Source organism: Solenopsis invicta, chromosome 10, assembly GCF_016802725.1.
Source record: "Solenopsis invicta isolate M01_SB chromosome 10, UNIL_Sinv_3.0, whole genome shotgun sequence".
Lineage (NCBI taxonomy): Eukaryota > Metazoa > Arthropoda > Insecta > Hymenoptera > Formicidae > Solenopsis > Solenopsis invicta.
The window spans coordinates 10,449,586-10,470,489 of record NC_052673.1 but is presented as its reverse complement, the minus strand read 5'-3'; the positions used below and the strand labels follow the sequence as shown (position 1 = coordinate 10,470,489).

Genomic DNA, 20,904 nt, shown 5'->3' with positions numbered 1-20,904 from the left:
TTAAGTGCTTGAACCGCTTAGCAGAAAATTTAAAAAATGATGGCGGGGTAGAGTTGGCTTAATATTAAGCTAGCCCCCCAACAAAAAGAAATATATTATGTAAACGAATAAGCAAGTACAGTAGAATTAAGTGTTAATTAGATTCTTGAAGAAATAATGAAAATAAATCGAAAATATATATTACAGAACTTGATTCACCATTTTAAATTTTGAAATTTTGACTACAGATTCATAATTGACGACCTTAAAAACTTTAATAAGACATGAATTATTAGACGCTAATTATCTAATTAATTTCTAGAAAATAGTCAAGCATGAAAGGGTTAATAGGCGAAACAATTAATCGTAAGAATTTTAGGTAATATATTTAAATATTATCTGAATATTATCTAAATTTTAGATAATTATTACAAAAATAATGTGCTAAATAAAAATGTATAATAAATACTAAACAGTAAGGGTATTATACTGATAAATGAGCTTCAAATATATGTATGTATAAATTACATTGAGAGAACAAACTTTGTTACTTTAACAAATATCAGTATCTATAACAAATATTTGTTAAATTAACAAAACCTTTTGTCGATGCATTGTTACTGTCGATCAAAATGTGTGTGTGATAGTACTTTAGTGCACTTCATTAAAAAAATACAGTGAAACAATTTTTATAATAATTTTGTTTTGAATTCTATACAATTTTGATACAATCTATGAAATGCTGAAACCAATTTACAAAAACTATCGTGTACACAAATTTTTGAATAGTTTATAAGGTTTAGAAACGATAAAAAAAAAGTTTCGGAAATCAAACGAACAATCCGACGCGAGAATTGGTACGCGCTGGTGCAAGATTGATCGCGCAGGAGATATAAATGAAACAATCAAGGTAGGCGATTGATTCGAAATCGGATCATCGATGATTAAAAATTCTCGAACTATTCGAACCTTTCAGATTCGGAAACGAATCGAGTCGGAACTATTCGCTCGCCCTCACAATGTCTTGTGTTTTTTTTTTCAGGATACAACGACGTCGTACGCGCGATATGTTACACTCGTCCTCAGGCGTGTCGAAAATTTTGCCGGATACGACGCACGCGGACCGCGGGGGAAGAGGTGCGTGAACCGGAGCCTAGAGGGGGCGAGTTCATTACCGCGCAGGCGCACGGGTCGCCTGTGTCGCGCTACCCCACTTTCAAAAGTCCCCGCTCAGTCGCGCGCCGACCACCGAGTGTTGTGTATGCTGTCCGTCAAGCGTTCTCGCGCGTGACCGTGTCACACTCTCCGGTTCCGGTATTCCTTCGGGAGTGTCTCGACGATCCTTCTTCAGAGTGAAGTCTCCATTTCCGATTCGGGAGATTTGGTGGCGACTCGCCGCGAGCGCGGAACGATGTAGAACAGTGTGGAACAGTGTGGAAGTTCGCCGATAGTCTGCCCCCCCCTTCCCACCCCGTGAGACAAACGCGTCGCGAACGTCGACGAACGCCGGCGCGGAGGCGTTCGGCGTACCGGTTTCGTACCGAAATAATCGCATCGCGTCGCGTCCCGCGTGTATGTGTGTGTGTGTCGTGTCCTGCGGTTTCCGTAACCTCGCGGCATGGATGACATCTTCGCCCGGACTGCTCCGCCCCCCCGCGAGGCGGATCGACGCGTAACCGCGGAGTGTCGCGCGGTTTGACGATCTCGAGCGGCGGCCGATCATCCCACAGACGGGTTACACGGACACACACGGTGCGCGTGGTGCGGCAGTGAGCGCAATCGATCGACCAGATCAATTGAACGTCGGCGGACTTTTCGTGAGTCATGGCGCGTCGGTGCAGTCGCCAAGCTTGATCCGCGAAAGTCGCCGGGCCATCGGCCGGAAATGATCGATCCGAGTTGGATGACTTCGCGGCGGGTGACTCCTCGTCGTTGAAACGCTCGCGGAGATACATCGGCGATCGCGGTGTCGATGACCAACGTGCGGGTGATGTGACATGATCGCTGCTGGTGGCGTACGACGACGGTGTGGTGTAGATGTAAAGACTTGACTGATCGGTGTGCTACGATGATGTTGACCAGTGCTGCGACCGGGAGAGTCATGATTGCGCTGGCGGTGTGGCTGCTGCTGCTTCGGGCTCATCTGGTGGCGGGCTCCGATCACTTGGGTGAGTCACTTTTTTTTTTATATTTGACTCTGAGACGAGAACCATTACACCTTCGATAAATATTCAGCGTTTCGATGTGCGTGAAAACCAAGAGGGAAACATTGTTAGCGCTATTTGCATCGTCCTACCCTTGTTTACATCTAATGAATGATAAAAATAGAAAGAACAAACAGCGCTAATAGCGGTCTCTCCGAACGCACCCGAGATGCACGACTTGTGACCGCAACTTGCGAATATTTTGTCAACAATAATTTTAATTAATAATTGTGAATCACGATGTGTGAGACGATGACACACGCCGTAAAATTAGGATTTTATTTTCGCAAATGTGACCTATTTGGAGTTCTGATATTTTTTTAAATTTACAGTTTGATTCGTATTAAAAAGACACGAGTTTTGATTAATTACAAAAACCAAAGATTTTTGAAAATATAGAAAATGCCATATTCACGTTTTTGCGATACAAAAATTAGAAGAAGAAGATTCTTAATTTTCTCTATTTCAAACAAGAGCGAAATAAATTCTTGTATTAATTATGTTTATATTTTCAAAATTAATGGAATTCGGACTCTTATTCAAAGAGTTTTAGAATTCCTGACATTTATCAAAAAGAGTTTTGATGATTAAAATAAGGATTTTTAGAGATGTGGGATTCCAAATTCATGTTTTTATGATAGGAAAATTAGAAGAAACATCTTAATTTTTTTTTATTTTAACACATAAAAAGCAAAATAAGTTTTAATATTAATCATATCAAAATTTTTAAAATTAATGGAATTCTTCCTCAGAGTTCTCAGGTTTCTGACACATGTCAAAAATGAGTTCTGACAATTAAATGCAAAAATAAGGATTTGAAATACGTGAAGTGTCAATTTTACGTTTTTATGATACGAAAATTGGAATAAATGTCTAAAGCCAGTATTCATAGTTGTAAATAATTTCCAATCTTTGATTAAAAGCGTAATTAATTATAGGTTCATTAACACATTCATTTATCTTTTTTCCTTTTAATCAAAGATTGACAATGATTTATGATTATGAATACCGGCCTTTTAATTTCTTTTATTTCAAACAAGAGCGAAATAAGTTTTAATATTAATCATAGGTTTGTTCGCGTTGCTTGAAATCCCCAAAAATTTTTTCACTTGAAACGAGATAAATATACATTCAAGCCTGTGAAAGAGGGGGGAGGAAAGAGAGAGAAAGAGAACGAAGAAATTGAGTTTAAAAAGTGCAAGCAACTCAAACAGACTCTATTAACATTTTGAAAAAAATATGGAGTAAACTCCACAGTAGTGAAACATACACATTTTTGTAAATTTCTCGTCTTTGGAATTTTAATTAATTTGATTTAGATTATTATTTCGCATAAGTTATAAGCAAGCATATGAGCAAATATAATTTATTTGCATTTTTATATAATATTTATCTAAAAAAAAAAATATACATTTGTTGTTATACTTTATATGTTATAATCGTATATATTTGAAACTAACATATAATATTTAAAAATATTTTCAATATACAAAAATTTATGTCTCTATTTTTGTTTTACAAATTATTAAACTATTCATAATGTATTAAATTTTGTATTGAATTTTAAAAGATTTTATAACAGTATTAATGTGTGTAATTCTAAGTGCTGAAACATTTTCTAAGTGCAATTTGATTCTTTTAATTTCTATACATATTTTGAAATAAAATAATAAATTATTATAATTAATTTAAAGTTTTAAAATAACGAAATTTTTTCATGTTAATGAAGATTATTTTGGAGACTTATATTGAGTTCTTTACTTAACAGTTTGTTTTTCAACTCAGCAACGATAACACCCGTGGCGGAGAAGTGTTTAACGTTAAATTTTCTAATGATTAATATTATCTTCTCGTTGCATATTGAATGTGAAAAGTTAAAATTGGCCATATAGGATCATGTCGTTGTCTATTTTGGATGGAGGCAACTGCCACGCGGAGTCGCAACTCCATGTGCATGTAATTAAGAGATTACTGAGCAAATTGAGGGAATTGCCGCTCGGGAGATGTTGCATGTCGCTCGCGTTTAGCCTGCTCTTTCGCGATGCCTAAGGCGTTCCGCGTAGTCCTGCAATAATTAGTATAATCAAACTTAACCATGTTAAAGTCGATATCCCATCCCGTGGCAGCGGGCCGGTATTCGGTGTCTGCGATCGTTTTGATTCATGAGGCAAATTCCGCGACCCCGTTGCGCCATAAATCAAGGATCATTGTGACGCGTGAATTAGTTGCAACCCAGCCGCTCGTATAATTAATCTAGCACGTAAAATCGTTTACATATAGATAACAGTTGTCAAGCGCATTTTATGCCCGACGTGCGCGTGCGCCCCTGGTCCGCGATTGAACGAATATATCGTGGGATTTGTAAGAACCGTCCGGTTATATCCGGCTACCGTTGCGATAATTTACGATGGCACGTATATCGCGACTGCCGATTTGTTGGGGGATTAGCGCACTCGTTAATAATTAATGGGACGGCGAAAGAAGTGGATCTATTCCCGCAAACGTGTTACGTCTTCGAACATTTTTTTTTTTTTGAAAACGATTTTCCGGGGCGATGTGAAGTGGAACAGGACTCGATGAGGGATGTGAAGTGGAACAGGACTCGATGAGGCCGGTCGAATTTTTTGTTGGAATGGTAGCATTTAATCCTAAATCCACCGTGGAATTTTATTATACGAAGTCGAGAGATTACGGGTAGAGAATTACGTGTTAAAACTGTTAGCAGAAATTTTAGAACGCGGATGTGTTAATGGGCTGCAGCGTTACTTAGACCAACGTAATTCTGCAATGGATATTTTAATAATCAAAAGCCGATTAATCTAATTTTAATTTTCCGTGAGGAGAAAGTTATTTGTAACTAATTATACACGTGAATATGTTTCACACATGGAAAGAACGGTTTCGCTTAAGTATGTGAAGATTTAGTTAAATGCAGATGTGAAAATAATTTTATTAGAACATCAAAATAATTATGTGGTATCATCTTAACATTGTTAAAAAACAAGCAGTAGAATTTAATATAGTTTAACGGAATCAAATTTCAATCAGGTACATTAAAAACATTTGTGAATTTTTTTTAAACTGAACATTTGTGAATTGAAAGTTTTTGACATAATTCTTAATTTTTATTAACATTTTAAAATTTAGCTTTTTGTTTTATTACATATTCTATATTTTTATTGGATATTTCTGCAGTGTAGTTCAATTACAGAAAGTTTCTTTCATTTTCCATTTGCAATTGTAAATTTTAGTGTTTTTGTTTTTTATTGTTCTATATATTATTTTTAAATACACACACAATTATCGCTAAACATTAAGGTAATAAATAAAAATGCTGTAAACCTGTAAAATATAATGTGGAAAACATAAATTAAAAGACTGTACTGCACCTTCATACCATTTATTTTGAAAATTCTAATAAAAAATTTTTATTTGAAGTTTTACTAGTTATTATGGAATTAGTTTTTTAATTACATAGTAACGAATAAAAAATTTTAAAGTAATTAGTTTTCTAATTACTACATATATGTTAGAAGAGAAAATAGTATTATGATTATTTCTATTATTTCCGTTATGATGAATTTTAACGATTATTTATGGAATCGTTTGTTTAGTAGCCCGCCGTTATGTAATAGCGCTACTAAACAAATGATTCCGTCAACAATTGTATGTAATGGCGCTAATATGTCAAATACAGAGACGACAATTGTTACAAAAGGCAATTTTACTTGCAGCATTTTGAAACTTGTTTAAGGCACACTTTAACACTCAATTACACATACTCATTGCTTTTAAACTTGAACAACGTATCATCATACGAATGCATGTACATACACTCGAGTGGGTTTTTTTTATTTAACTTTTATTTAGTTGTACATATTTCGAGTTATGTAAAATATTCAATTACATAGAATTTTATTAATATAGTCTTTTATGCGAAATTTTCATATCGGAAAAGTATGATTTCGTTGATAAATTGATTGTCACTCTAGAAGGCTACGTTCAAATATTATAAATATCATTTCATCGTTATTGTTTAATATGTAAATCGGAAAAATTCTAAACGATAGAAAATCAAAAATATATAAATATATATAATTTAAAAAAATTAAAAGTATATAAAAATATATAATTTTGTAATAAAATAATGTTTTTTTTTTTTAAACAAAATCAATATTTTGAATTTACTTTTGGGTGATTAGTAGTACTTTGTTTTCTATTCAGTCTATTGCGCAGTGTCGTCACATTTTTATCACGTCTGAAGTAATAAATAACTAGTTCATAATTTTGAGTCTATATATAAAACAATATTTTGACGAATATAATCGTTCAAGTTTCAATATAAAATACTGATTATTAACGAAATTTGAATAAAATGTAAATGGGTGCCGCAGATCACTACTTTTTCCTCTACATGTAACGTATGAATGCACAGCATTAAAATGTTTTATGGAGAATATGAGTTAAATAAAATGTTTTACGCGTATTACAAACTAAATCGATGGTACATTTGCAAAACGTCATATGACTAAAATAACTTTACAGGAAGAACAAAAAAAACTGTTTCGAAATCGCATTACAATACATTACATTTATTACAATCGTCGCTGGAGCGTTCTACGATCGTTTTATAATCATTAACGAGTTCAGGGAGTCTATTGAATACAACAATATCAAAAACTCGATTTCGAAAATTTTAGATTTACGATGTTTTATAAAGTATATTATCGAAATAATTCTTGTTTTAATTCATATCAAAATGTTTTATTTTTAAAATTTAAAAATTTTTAACTTACCACTTGGCCAGCTTTTTGGAATTATCGGATAATTCATCGTAATTTACCGAATAAATTATCGGCAGATTGGGTTATTTTCATCTCTATGTGTAATTGTTTTGGTTCAACAAAATTATGATGATTTCCATATCTAAATTTTTAAATACTAAATTTTGAGCAAAACTGTTCTTTCCCTGCAGAGATAGCATGAAATTTTTAGAAGCATTACCGGTTATTTAACAATCTCTGTAATATGCTACCATGCATTATTATCCGATACTCGAATACTGTTAAAGTTAGTATACAAATTTTTAATCCGTGGTTCACCTCTCCGTTAGAACACTTCGTGCTCCGCTAATGCACTTGGGTCGCGTTTCGATCGAAACGCTGAAGCTCTCGGGAGTGCTCGGCGGGTTATGTATGTCCAAATACTAGATGATGCCGATAGATCAGTGGCGCGATCGTAAAAGTCGCTCAGACTTTCGTCATGTAGGTGCTAACGCGGGCGAAAAAGAAGGGGGAGGGAAAAGAACAAGACGGATAAGAATGGACGGTGGAAGAAGAATGGACAGTGCATTTGCGCGAAGTGTCGAATAGCCGCGGGCAGAAAGCGCGTAATTACCCTCGTAAATCTATCGGATGTTTTCGAGGGAAGGAGGGAGATCGGACGTCTCCGGCGATGGCACTTTGTCGATAGTCCGCGCGGTCGTTTAGTCTCGCCCTCGTAAATTCTTATTATAATTGGTGCGATTGCAGTAATGCGCGGAAATCGCGATCGGCGACGATCCGCCATTGCGGGGTAGCCTTGGTAGTTTGAAAAGTCGCCACCATCTCCATAAATCGTGTAAAACGATGGACGCCCGCGGGCTTACGTACGGTTGAAGTTTTACAGATTCACGTGAGACTACCGCACAGAAAAAAGCTAGTAGGAACCTGGTAGGAAGTAGAACTTTGCCATGTAACGCGAGAACATTTGGCTTAAAGGGTTCGACGTTACAGGCTGTTGAAAAAGTTGCCCGAGCAGATCAGTAGACAGACATTCGGAAATGGTAGGGAAAAGTTACTGAATGCGTCTTCTAAAGCCTATTTATTTAATACTTTACATTTTTACTTTATGTGAACAACATTTAGCGACAAAAAAGTAAAAAAAATGTAAATAAGGAATAAGTAATACAGACAAAAATTTATCAAATTTCATGATGTTTTGTGCATGCTATCTGCATTTTAAAAAATCAGGTACATCTGATGTAAAATTTTCATTAACTTATATAGCCGATAATAATGTAATTATGTAATTTTATTTTGAATTGTTATATTTTCTCAAAGAAGGCGTGTTGTAGAATATTTTACATTGATTCACTTATTTATTTTAAAAATTAAATCGATATTTTTATAAACCGGTTAAGTTTCCTAATCGTACCATCATAAATTTTACTATAAAAAAATAATATTAATGTAAGATTGTTAAGTAATAATTAATAAAATTAATAATTGTTATGAATAAAAATACATCAGTTACAAAAATAAATTCAAGCCGATTTTATCTCAGCAGTATTTTTACCTTTTCATTAATTGTTATTGAATATTTTATTATTGAATATTTTACTGTTTTTTGAAAAGTTATGAATAAAATAAATATTAATTAATGATTTGTTATATTTTTAAATATTTTTATTTATAAATTCGATGTTTTCGAAGATAAGATACTTAAATAGACACAGGTACGCTTTAGGCGATCGATTTTCTAAATTTACACCTTTCGCAGCATGTCACAAAAAAGCTTAGAACAAATTAATATGTTATTGTTTAAAGATTTAGTATTATAATAATAGACGACTGAAAAATCAAGCTACAATTTCGAACTTTTATTTACATCCAAAACTGTATCAAGCATAAAACGTAATAAAAAAAGCGCATTTGGCAACTCTTCCCTATATAGGTTTCTCTTTTTTTTTTGAGGATTATTCCGATTAACTGCGCATCGCGTCGAAAAGCGATGCCCGCGGATCGAGGATAGATTCGCAGGGAACGGATCGTCGTGTACGATTTGCGCACGGGAGAAATGTCTTATACAACTTAATCTTGATTATCTTACTTGGATATCTTTGCCGTCTTCCACTATAAATTGTACAAAATCTGTGCGAAATGAGGTCACGAACTGTAGAAGGAATGCACACCTATCTGCATTTTGCTCGGCACAATTCTTCCGTGGTCATAATTCAGTGCCGCCAGCGAAAAAAAGAACGGACAAGTCGTAATTTTTACTCTTTCGCGAAATAGATTCGAATATTCGAAAATTAATGCAAGATATTTTATACTAGCAACGGTCGCCGTCATGAAATACGCGGGTCGACCGGCTTGTGCGCTTCGTATCGAAAGCGGTGCGCATACACGAATTTGCAAAATTTTTGCACTCTTTTTTCCATCTCGTTTCGATATCGCTACGATGAGTTGCGTCGGTTGTATGTACATTGTGGTACAAATATTGCAGGGATTATGGATAATTGATATTATAAATAATATTCACGGGATGCAAATAAGTTTCTTGCTATTTAAACAGTGCAGCAGCAAATTGTTCTGAAATTGCATATACCGATTATATTAATTTACGTAGTATTGTAGTGCTTATATACGAAAACAATGGCTCTACCGCATGCATAATTAACCGTTTCGTAGAGCAACTTCGGAAATCGAATACGATTAAAGGCTTCTCTGTTTTGGCTTCTATTTTCGTCGTTATCGACAATCCGATTGTCTTCTGTCGTTCGTATTAACCCAACAATTATCGCCTTTTTAAAATAGTTTTGCTAAAACATTAACGTTTCGTTACATTATTTTATAAAATGCTTAAAATCATACCTGTATCGTTTGAGAAATTTGAGGTAATTTTTCTTTAGACGTATTTGTTAAATTACACCGTACAACATAAAATTTGCTGTGAGGTTTTATCTTGAGGTTAATTTATGTTATTTCTTGTATATTTTTGGCTGCTAAATACGAATCTGGGCGTGAATGTCTCTATCACATCAGAATTTTAAGAAATCTGCTATTAAAGTTGCTGAAAATTGAAATTTTGGTATTTTTTAGTGGTTAATAACTTTGAATTGGGCTGTAAACTTTCGCAAAGTTTGAAACAAAAAATCCAAACTACTATTATAGTATAAAAATAAATTAAACAAGGGTAGTTTTAAAATGGTATCTAATCTCAATGAAACTGATTTTATCTAATCTATGAATTCTCGTTTAATTATAAAATACAAATTTCCACAAAACATGATATTTTTATATTTCTGTGGTCGCTGAACACGAATCTAAAATATGAATGTGATCGTTTTATATTTTTGAGGATATTGAACACGAATCCAAAACTTAAATTCTAAAAATTTTAAATAGTGAATTTAATATGGCTGACAAAATTTGAAAAATTTTTTATATTGGAGAATGTTTCTTTTGAATGTTTACAATTTAGTTTTGGATTCGTGTTCAATAACCTCAAAAATATAAAGTGGTCATATTTTATGAAAGTATGTCTCTTGGACTATGTCCATGTACAGGTTCATAAATTAGATAAAATCAGTTTCAGTGAAATTAAGTACAACCCCTTAAAACTACTTTTGTTTGGTTTTTTATCTCTTTTATCTTACGGTAGTTTAGCTTTTTCGTTTCAAACTTTACGGAAGTTTGTAACACATCCAAAAGAGTTCTAGAGTTATTAATCATCGAAAAAGTCCAAAATTATGATTTTTAGCAACCTAAATAGCAGATTTCTCAAAATCTTGACATTTCATGCGCAGATTCGTGTTTAGCAATCAAAAGTATATAAAAAATTATTAAACTTTAAGGCAAAAAAATTTATTCTTTTGTTCAATGTTATTAGCCATATGTTACTTGAAATTTTTTTAGATTTGTTTATCTATGAAGCTTTACTTATCCATCAGGCTTTTTGTTTAACTTATGATAATAATATTTTGTCAGTATATATATCGCGGGATGGTTTCATGATTGATACGATAAGCTGGTTCTTGTGTTACGAACACCTATCGATATATTACCTACTACACATATATGTATCTTTCTCTCTCTCTTGCTCTTTCTCACCCTCTCACATTCAATCTTACACATTCTTTTCGGGATAAAAGTTTCGACGGAAGAGCACTTCGTTTTCAAGCTTTCCCATTTCCGTTTCCACCCTGGCAGTCTTACGGTCGCCGCAACAGAACGCCTATTTCTCGACTCCCGATTCAGCAAGTCGCGTAGAGTAGGTAGCAGCTCAGCTACGGTTTAGCAGCGGTCTACACTTCGCGAAAGTGCATTTATCTATTGTTCGACTGGCTCGTTTTTCTTTTTCCGAGTTGAAAGCGTGCCCAATCTACATATCTGGCCCGCGTGTAAATTTCCGGTTGCACGCACGCTGTCGCTTTTGCTCCGTGTGTTTAACGCCGGGGCGCTGCTTCCGTAATATCGACAGTCGCGATTCCGACGCGCGTGGAGTCGCCGACGACGAGATTGTATTCGTACTTTTTATTTAGAGACGAGTCTCTCGCGAGTAACAGCGCGCGTTACTTTTGAAACGAACTTCGCGCAGAGTACCGACATGTGTCGTTCAACCTGGTCGTTTTTCTTTTAGATGAGAGTGCACTCGATTTATACACGTGCATCTACATGAATATAACATTTTTGACGTTCTTCCTCACTGATTTATGCATGATCAGTTGCGTTGCACTGTAGTAGTTTTGCCTTTGTTAAGTCTTTCCTTCTTTCTACCAAAATCCTTGGGAACAAATAGGCAGAACATCGAAAGTTGGTTGCTTTGAAATTGTGATCTTGGCGAACGGGATAAGCCGTATGTTTTAAACATTAGAATGCGAAAGGTCAGAGTTTGGCCGATGCGACGAATGTATTACGACAAAGTCTCGGTAACTAGATTCGCGATTTCGCGACGATTGAAATCCGCCTTGTACAAAAACACGGCGCGCGAGAAGAGCAGCAGCGCATTCGCTCTCGTATTTCTCGCAAATTACCATTGGTTGGGAGGATTGCGAGCTTTTCGGTGCATTGCGGGATCTTGTCGGATCGACCTGTCACGCTTGTAAGTCACATAGGCAAATTAGCGCAATTTCGGCTCCAATCGGAATTTATGCCAAACTAACCATATATAAACGTTATTTGTTTACGTATTTAGCGGCATGCGTATCGCCCACAATAGATAGATATAATCCGCGGCGTATGTAATTAATGTGAAATTATTCGGGCCACGGCGATCCGATTTACGTGGCGTTTCTCGTCGCGTTTATCCCTTACGATTGATGAGGTGGCATTCGTAACATGCGGATAACTTTGTGAATGGAGTGTGTGTACCTGCGAGATAATTATTAGCCGCTAATTTGCAATCGTCGCCATCTGCTTAATGGATATCGCATGCGGCATACTTGATAATTTATTAACAATGCATGCATAAGCACGCGTGATACGTTTGTCAACAGGAATTCGACAAATAAATTCTGTAAATCTCGTCTCGCAATTACGTGATTATTGGAAAATCGTGATTTTTGCGAAATGTTCTCGGGATCCTTTCATTAATATTTGTTTCGTGTTACTTTACTTAATCGGCCATAGTTATGCAAGAAACGTTCAACCCACAAAATTATAATTTTTGAATTGTTGTAATTAATGTGCACATACATTTTTCTACATTAAACAAAAAAGATTCAAGTCTAATGTGTGCCTAAAATTAATAAAAAGAAACAGTTTTTATCTACATTTTTAAATTGCATCAAATATTGTTTACATTTTTCTCGAAACGGATTTCACGTTGGTTGGACGTTTCTTGCATATGGCTAAGGGTAATTATTTTTATACAATAATAGAAATTGCGATTTAACAGTTTTGGTGCGTTGTGGAAAGAAATGAGAAAAATTACAGAAGAGAATTACATTTTATTTTTGTTTTAAATTTTATTTGTATTTGAATTTCGTCTATAGTGCCTAGTAGTTAAACTTGTTAAATTAGACACAGTGTTGCAAATATAGATAATGTTACGATGAAGATTAATCTATGCATTTTAGCATAATCTCTAGCTTACAACTTAGATCGCTGTTAATTGAAGAAGTTGACACGGACATGCGGCTTTTAGGGATCCAAATTCCGTAACTTTTGTTAAATAGCTGAGCTCAGTGACGCTGCAGCGAATTCCTCAATTAGTACTTCCAACTTAGAGATAACTAAAAAGATTACGCGGTTTCCGGTGTTTTAGCTGAAACTGTTTAGCACTTACGGTTGAAGAATTTGGTATGATGCCGGACTGCTTTATTTTAACATGCTCTGGACGCTGTTACGTCTGTGCAATCATTTCAGCGAAAGCAAAAGTGTAATGGCGAATTTAGGTGTTTTTTTTTTAAAATGAAACAATTTTATTATTATAACACTATTTTATAGTGTTATAACATTTTCTGTTGTTTGCGTATATTTCACTGCATTATTTCGTAATTTCCAATAATGCGATTGTAACACCCTATGGAGCTTATTGTATTAAATCCACGTGATGCAGTTTTAAAAGCAGTATTATCGCGCTTAATGCACATTTGTTTCACGGTATTGGTAGGAATTGAAATCTGAAGCTGCTGGAGTATCCTTTTGCAGGACAAATTAACCAACCCCAACCGTTTTATAAATCGAAGCGCACTAGATAACCGCGTATCGCCATTTCGTGTCCATTCTACTGTAAGCTATATGCGAATTTATTGCCGCTATAGATCTCGACAAGCTTTTCACGTAGGCATACCGCAGGTTCACTCCACTGCTATTTATTGCCGTATCCGTTTAATCAGATTCATCCTAATAATTAAAAATATCCGATAACAGAAATTACGTTAAAAAAAGAAAAATGCAGCTTACAGAGCGAAAAAGTATCGCGCGTAACGTGGTTTTTTTTTATATGGATCATACAGATCAGCTTTTATCGGCTTTTTGTCAACTGTCAATATGTTATATTGTAAAAATTTTTACGCCACGATTTTATAAAAACACATGGTATTTTATACATTGCGTTTTAACCCAAAATTTTCAAACGTTTCTCATTGTAATAATTTGACGATGCACTGATTTTGCGACGGCATTTAAAATTTTCAAGAATAAGTTCTGTTTCTGCATGTACTGCAGAGCATCAATATAAATCAATGTGATACTCTGTTCAATTTTATTTAAAGGTTTGACAATCAGATTGTATATGAGCTAGTTAGACATTGTCATTTTCATGGAAACACGGGGAAGAGTTTGTACAAAGAATTAGGTGCACCATGCGGGCAGGAATCAGGGCAGCAACTTTCGGAAACCGGGAAGAGCAGGCTGGCGCGCAACGTTGCCGCCGGTGCAGCGCTGAATCACGGCGCTGAATCACGGCTGCATCTGTCGTATATTAGTTTCCATTTCAGTTTCCAGCTATACGAAACTCTCGAATTTTCCTCTTTCGTCTCTCGTGCACGCGCCCGACGCTTTACTTCATCGCGAAAGCGGCAATGAGAACGTTTCGTGGCGTCATTACGTAGGTACTTAAAAAAAAAGAAAAAGAAAGAAAAATCCGCAACTGCTTAATTAGAGATGCTAGTGGTCTAATTATGTTCAGGGAAGGTCTGTGGAGAGTAGGTATTTCGTACGCGTACGGAAAGAGAGAAAGGGAGTCCGTGCAAAATTTTATCCGGTAGTTTTCTCTACCGCGTACCAATAGTGACTAATTTTTGCGCGTTATGGTGAAACGTAAATTGTCACGAATGCGACAATTTTGCATATAGTGTACGAATAAAATCGACACGTGCGTTTAGCATGGACAGCAAAATTTCCAACTGCAAAAAATGCATGGCTACATGTAAATTTTAAATAGGGCAAAATTAATATATTTTTTGAATCGTTTTCAATTTTTCGTCTATTTGCAATAGTACATATAAAAGATAATTTACATTAGTACATACAAAGAAGGACATTGATATAAAATTATTTATCAGATCAACTGTCTGTTTTATACATTTTCGACGAATTGTTGCAAAATTAAAGCCGCGTTTCTTGATCGATTCAATTCCCAAAACTCTTACGGAAAGTTATTTTCCTTGTCTGAAATTTTCACGTTAACAGTTTCGTGATATTTCTTACACTTACACGCCTTATACATACACATAAGCAGCGATGTACCATCTGTCACCTATAGCAATCCCATGGAAACTTTAGATATCGTCGGGGATAAGTCCCTAAGGGCTAATATCGTTGTTTCTGAATGCCTTTAATAGTTAATGTTGCGACCACTTCGCCGCGAATGGTCCATATGATGACACCTCCCGTGAAAGTCAGAGTAAAAAGCATTATCAAGAATCGTCTTGCAAGATTGTAGCGCGTGAGAAGAAACAGAGATGAGTTTTTATTGCGTGGGGTAGATGTGAAATGCATTTAAGCCGAAAATATCTATGATAGTAATTTTTATAATTCAAGAGATTAAAAGCAAAATTATTTTACAAAAATCGCAAGATTTTAAGGAGTTTTTCGCGAATGACATAATAGCCGATATATATTTCGTTCTCGAAAGGTTTTATACAGTTTCACTATCGAGCACGTTTTAGATTTTCTATCGAAAGACTTTTGAAATAAAATTACGTGCTCCACCTTTGACTTCTCCACGTTCTTGGCAAAGAATAACGCGCGTATTTTATCTCGCAGCATCAGGTACATTCAATGACGTCATACATGTAAATTCAATGATAACGTGCATTGCATGAATCTGAATGAGAAAAAGGTAGCAGAGGCACGGAATTTCTTTGCAGAGTACTTGCAAGATGTCCGATGAAAATGGAATTAAGAAACTAGGAGATTGGACTATCATATTACATTTTCTCATGAGAAAATGTAGATTGTCCCGGTATCTCAGTTTGCGCCAGCGAAATATATTTTAATAACGAAAGAATGTTCCTATCGTTCGCGGATTTACATTAGTACATGTCGCGAGTATTCAAGGAATTTAAAAATTTTATTTTTTACACGATGGTCAGTAACTTTTATATTATTAATTTTTCTTTTTTTATCTCGTCGGTAACTCGTTTTTTTTTTTCAAACTCATCGATAACTCGGTTTTTTTCAAAAACTCAATAAGTTTCGAGAATTCGCACACAATTTTAAGTGCTGTTGTACAAATGGACAAACTGCAAGATAGTTTGCACAATACGTTTTGCCAAAAAAACGACAATTTATTCTCAATATTTTCGTATTGATTGGAAATCTATTTTGGTTTTTAGAATATACATTACAAATTATTTCTATTGAGTTGTATCACTTTTGTATACGCACGAGAATGTAAAAGAATACAGATAATAAAAATCAATAATTGTATGGAAATTGATACCGATTAAATTATGAATAAAATAGAAAAAGTTAGTGAAACCTCTGCAGATTCCGTGGTTAGTGTGATTAATTAGTTCATATTTTTCATGCTGCTGTTTTTATCGAATAAAATTTTTGGAGCAAAAATATGATATTGCTTTTCGATATATAGATGCCATCCAGCTCATTTGCCAATATTTCGATTTCACGCTTGACGAGAAAGAATATACAGCATTGTATATGCGACGGTGCTTATGACCTAATTTTTCTATTTTTATTTTTATTCATAAATAATATTTCACTCTTGTAACAAGCTGTAACACTATTTTCCAATGTGTTACTCTTAAGACAATAATAAGGCAATTCTGAATAGATCTTATATTTTAGTAATAAAGATGGAAATGATTATAAAGAAATAGAGTCTTGTTTTTTTTTTTTTTAATCATTTTTTATAGAACCTGCGTAAATGTGTTGTGATATTTTACATGTTTGCAATTAAAAAAAAAACAAGAGAAATGCTTTTTGATAATGTAACATTTGAGGAGTTGTTGAATAATTAATATTGAAGTAATTTAATAATATAGTGTAAAATATATATATATATATATATATATATATATATATATATATATATTATACTAATGTTTTTTTATTTGGTTTAATGATACATAATCACTGCTAATTATGCAAATGTTTGTAAACGCGACGCGAAGCATTCAGGAATTATAGTAATTATGAATAAATGATACATGTCGATATATTCTTCGTGAATACCACGCAAATTATTTTGATGAAAAGCATTAGTGGAAATGTGAATGTTTTTGCTCTCATTAGGCATCATTTAATATTGCTTTTATATAAATAATGCTTGTATGAGCATAGATGTTTCAAATTTTAGAAAATGTAAAAACATGAAACACATTCATCACATTAATACAATGTAAAATTTCACAACGACAAAGAGAACTAATTAATGCTGACATACATACATATTTTTGTGTCGAAAGAAAAGGTTTTATTTTATTTAAATAAATTTACAATTATTTTGAATCCAATTAGAAGTAAAATTAATCATAAAAAATAATAATAAAATTAATACATAAAAGTTTAAATTTTATTGATAGGTGTTAAAGTAATATAAATTTCAGTCCTAATATATATTTCTGCATAAATTAATATTTCATTGAATATAAGTCAGCGATTTGTCTGGATTTTTTGCACACAAAAGTTTGTCTTATATTTATTTTCCAAAGTTCCTTGAAATAGTATTTGGGATGATTGATTCCCGCTTTTTGGCTATATGCCATGCAAGGACAAACAGCATGGAAAAGTCACTGAACTGAAGGCAACCCCGGTTTTAAGTATTTCTATACCTCTAAATTCTGAATTAGTGGAAATTCTTGACTGTAGAGAACACATATTGAAACTCGCCTCTGAATCCACAGAATCATTTCATTCTTCTTGTTATCTCTCAATAGATTTTACTTCTATCTTTTTGCAGTTCTTTTACGTTGAGATTAAGTTGTTTTTCTTTTCTAAAGGTTTCTCTTATTCCTTAAACGTTTATCAGTTGTGTACAAATCGATTTTCAAATTGCAATGCTATTTTTAAAGATGTAATGGTAAAGATATAATTTGGTAAAAAAGTCTTATTTTATTGTAAAAAACGTCTTATTTTAGTGTAAAAAATATTTTAATGTTAATGATCATTACGAAATTTAAAAAATACAATATTATTTGAGCAGACTAACGAGAGCCAAGTGCGGCTATTAATGCACAGTTCCAATTATTTAACATTTATTGAATAAAATTAGTCAAATTAAAATTACAAAATTACAAAATTATTTGCCATTAAAATATCCGAATAACACGTTAATTATTTTATAATAATAAGTTAAATTATAAATATTATATTTTTTATATTTCTCTCGGCGATTGTAATTGGAAACTTTTCTGATCGATCCAATTGAGTCGTTATATTTTTTACGTGAAAATTCGGATGTGTGGGTTACTTCATGTGAGCGGAAATTGGTCTGAATTGCGGGTGGAAGAAGAGTGCTTGCCTTATAAATTAATCTTTTTTTTCAATGGAGGGTGTACTCAACTAAAATTTGCCATCTGGATGCCCTTTGCCCTTTCGATGCAAGATACTTTATTATTACTATCTCGCTTTCATTTATGGTGGGAAATGAGATCTGTGTTGCTCAGTCTCTCGAAAACAACGCCGTAAATATATAAAGCCTTTCCTAGGCATTTCACATTTCTTCTCCAGCAGAAATTATTTGCCATAAGTATAACGGAAAATTTATTAATTCTCTTTTTAAATGTAATTGTTATTGGAATAAATCATACGATAGAAAATAATTCTGATAATAAATAAGCTATCGAATTTGTTGAGAACTTTAGGCCAATAATTAATAAAAAACTGAAATGCAATTTACATGTGCAATAAAACTATGTATATAAAAATTGTTTGTTTTATATATTCGTTTATCATTTTTTTTTATTTTAATATAAATTCATTAAAATGAAAATTCGATCTTGGTCTCTTATGTTTGGAATATATAATATGATAAAATAAATTTAGTCAAAATTTAAACTTTTATTGATTATTTGTTGTTTGCAGTGGCTTTATTTTCATAGAAACTGCTACTGTACTTTTAGTATTCTTTATGATGTTTGATGTTTGTATAAATCGAAGAAGATTTGCAAAAATTCAGGGTATTTCAATTCCCTGAATTCATTCGTCTAAATTTCCTCTTTTCTTCGTCCTCCGCGTTTCCTCCTTGATAGTTTCCTGTCTTTCTTTAAACGCGAAATGAAGTACCTCTAGGACAATGAGGCCTGAGATCATGAAATAGCGTTCCAGCAGTTATCCACTGGATAAGGATTTCTACGAGAGTAAATCGCTAGTGGCTCTAGCTTATTCGTAATCCGTGAATAATGAGCTCCGCACTCGAGATTCTTAATCCCATATTGTGCGTCTCTGTGGATCGCGAAAGATCATCTCATTTGAGTACCATGCTGGATTACACTAGGTATACGTACACATGATGATCCGCGTAAAAATACGGAAATACAGATGGTTTACTCGATATGAACGTATACGACGCGAAAATGCTTGCATATTTATATTTCTGCAAATTACTTCGTATAAAGGTAAAAGCTTTTAGGAAATAAATAAACTCGATCTTTCATCTTTCTGCGATTTCTATACGGATATTCTTTTCCTGAATTTAAAATTGCTTTTGGGTAACTCTCTTTACATTTGATCTCAGATCGCATTACGCTGTAAATTATATCTGTGGATTTTGATGGTGTATCCGAAGAGGATATAAACTTTCGCCTTTGAAACACATCGGAAGAACGTTTTTGCTCGCAAATCGGATTCGAGAAGCGCTTTAATATCCCGTCCATACTTAATCCAGAAGTAGCAAACTCCATCTCGACGGCGACGCTTCTTAATCCTCGCATTATCCTGCGTGTCTACGGGTCAGGCAGGCACGTCCTTTCAAGCTCTTATCCCGGTACTCGCGAGGGGGAGGGGGCGGAGCATTTCATAAATCCTGGCGCGAAAGATAAGTGGGCCCTGAATGTCTCTCGTCCCGTTTTCTTGGCAGTGGTTCATGACCCACCAGAATCTTCCTGACATTTGGTGCGATAAACGGAGTGAGAGCTACGATCCCAAGTCGGCCCAGTTTAAAATTAAAATCTCGATTAGCATCGAAGTCTCGGTATGTGAAACCCTGCCGGGGTATCGATATTGTCGATCTTGTTTGCTGAAAAACCTCCATGGCATCAGTAACTTTGATAAAAGAGGCATGTTTTCTTGATAGCTGCATCTTCTGACATTTAGTTTATTTAAATTTTAAAACGTAACAGATGAATAGTTTTACTTGAATTCGATAAAAATGACATTAGTTTATATTTTTGTTCATAAATACTAAACATTAAATTTGTGTGTGTGTGTGTGTGTGTGTATGTGTGTATGTAATTCCGTTTTAAATAAAACAAATAATAATTGTTTTCTGTTACAATTTTATTTTACAATATGCAATTTTATTTTAATGTCGAGTGAATGGTGAAATCAATTTCTTTGAAATGGAATGAGTACTTAATCCAATAACTTTCGAAATAGAGCGTAAAAGCAGCGAAAAATTATAAAGAAAGCGTAAATAACATGGCTAAAAAGATTAGTTTACAGATTATCGTGATAAATATTAGACGGAGGATCTAGGATAAGGCAGAAATTACGCTCGGTTCTTCTGATTCTCTTAAAAAGAATCGAATTACGTAAAATCCACTGATCCGTAGAATGCTGGTTCGTAATTGCCTGCACGATATGAAGCCATAAACGCGATAAAGAGCTGGACTGCCCACCATACGTTTGTAGGTGAAACACGAAGCGTCGACGTAATCATAGGCATCGATCCGGTTTCTCGAGTACCGTAAAGTTACCGAGTATCTCTGGTGCCCTAACACTCGCCACCCTCGAGGCTCCGTAAACGTTCAGCCTGCAATTTGCGAGACATTCGTCGTTATCTCGTTGGACGCTTTACATACAAACGATCGTACCCGCATTGCCCGCCG

General features: G+C 34.3%; 1 protein-coding gene across 4 annotated transcripts in view; it reads left to right on the top strand.

Moving 5' to 3' along the window:
* Positions 1 to 20,904, top strand: part of LOC105195019 (protein eva-1 homolog C) — a 211,531-nt gene that overhangs the window by 23,929 nt on the left and 166,698 nt on the right. For all 4 annotated transcript variants that reach the window (XM_039454594.1, XM_026137655.2, XM_039454593.1 and 1 more), the window contains exon 3: positions 1,022 to 2,147. In XM_039454594.1, the coding sequence (XP_039310528.1) occupies positions 2,048 to 2,147 (100 nt within the window). In that variant the 5' untranslated portion in view covers positions 1,022 to 2,047. The remainder of the gene's footprint in view (positions 1 to 1,021; positions 2,148 to 20,904) is intronic.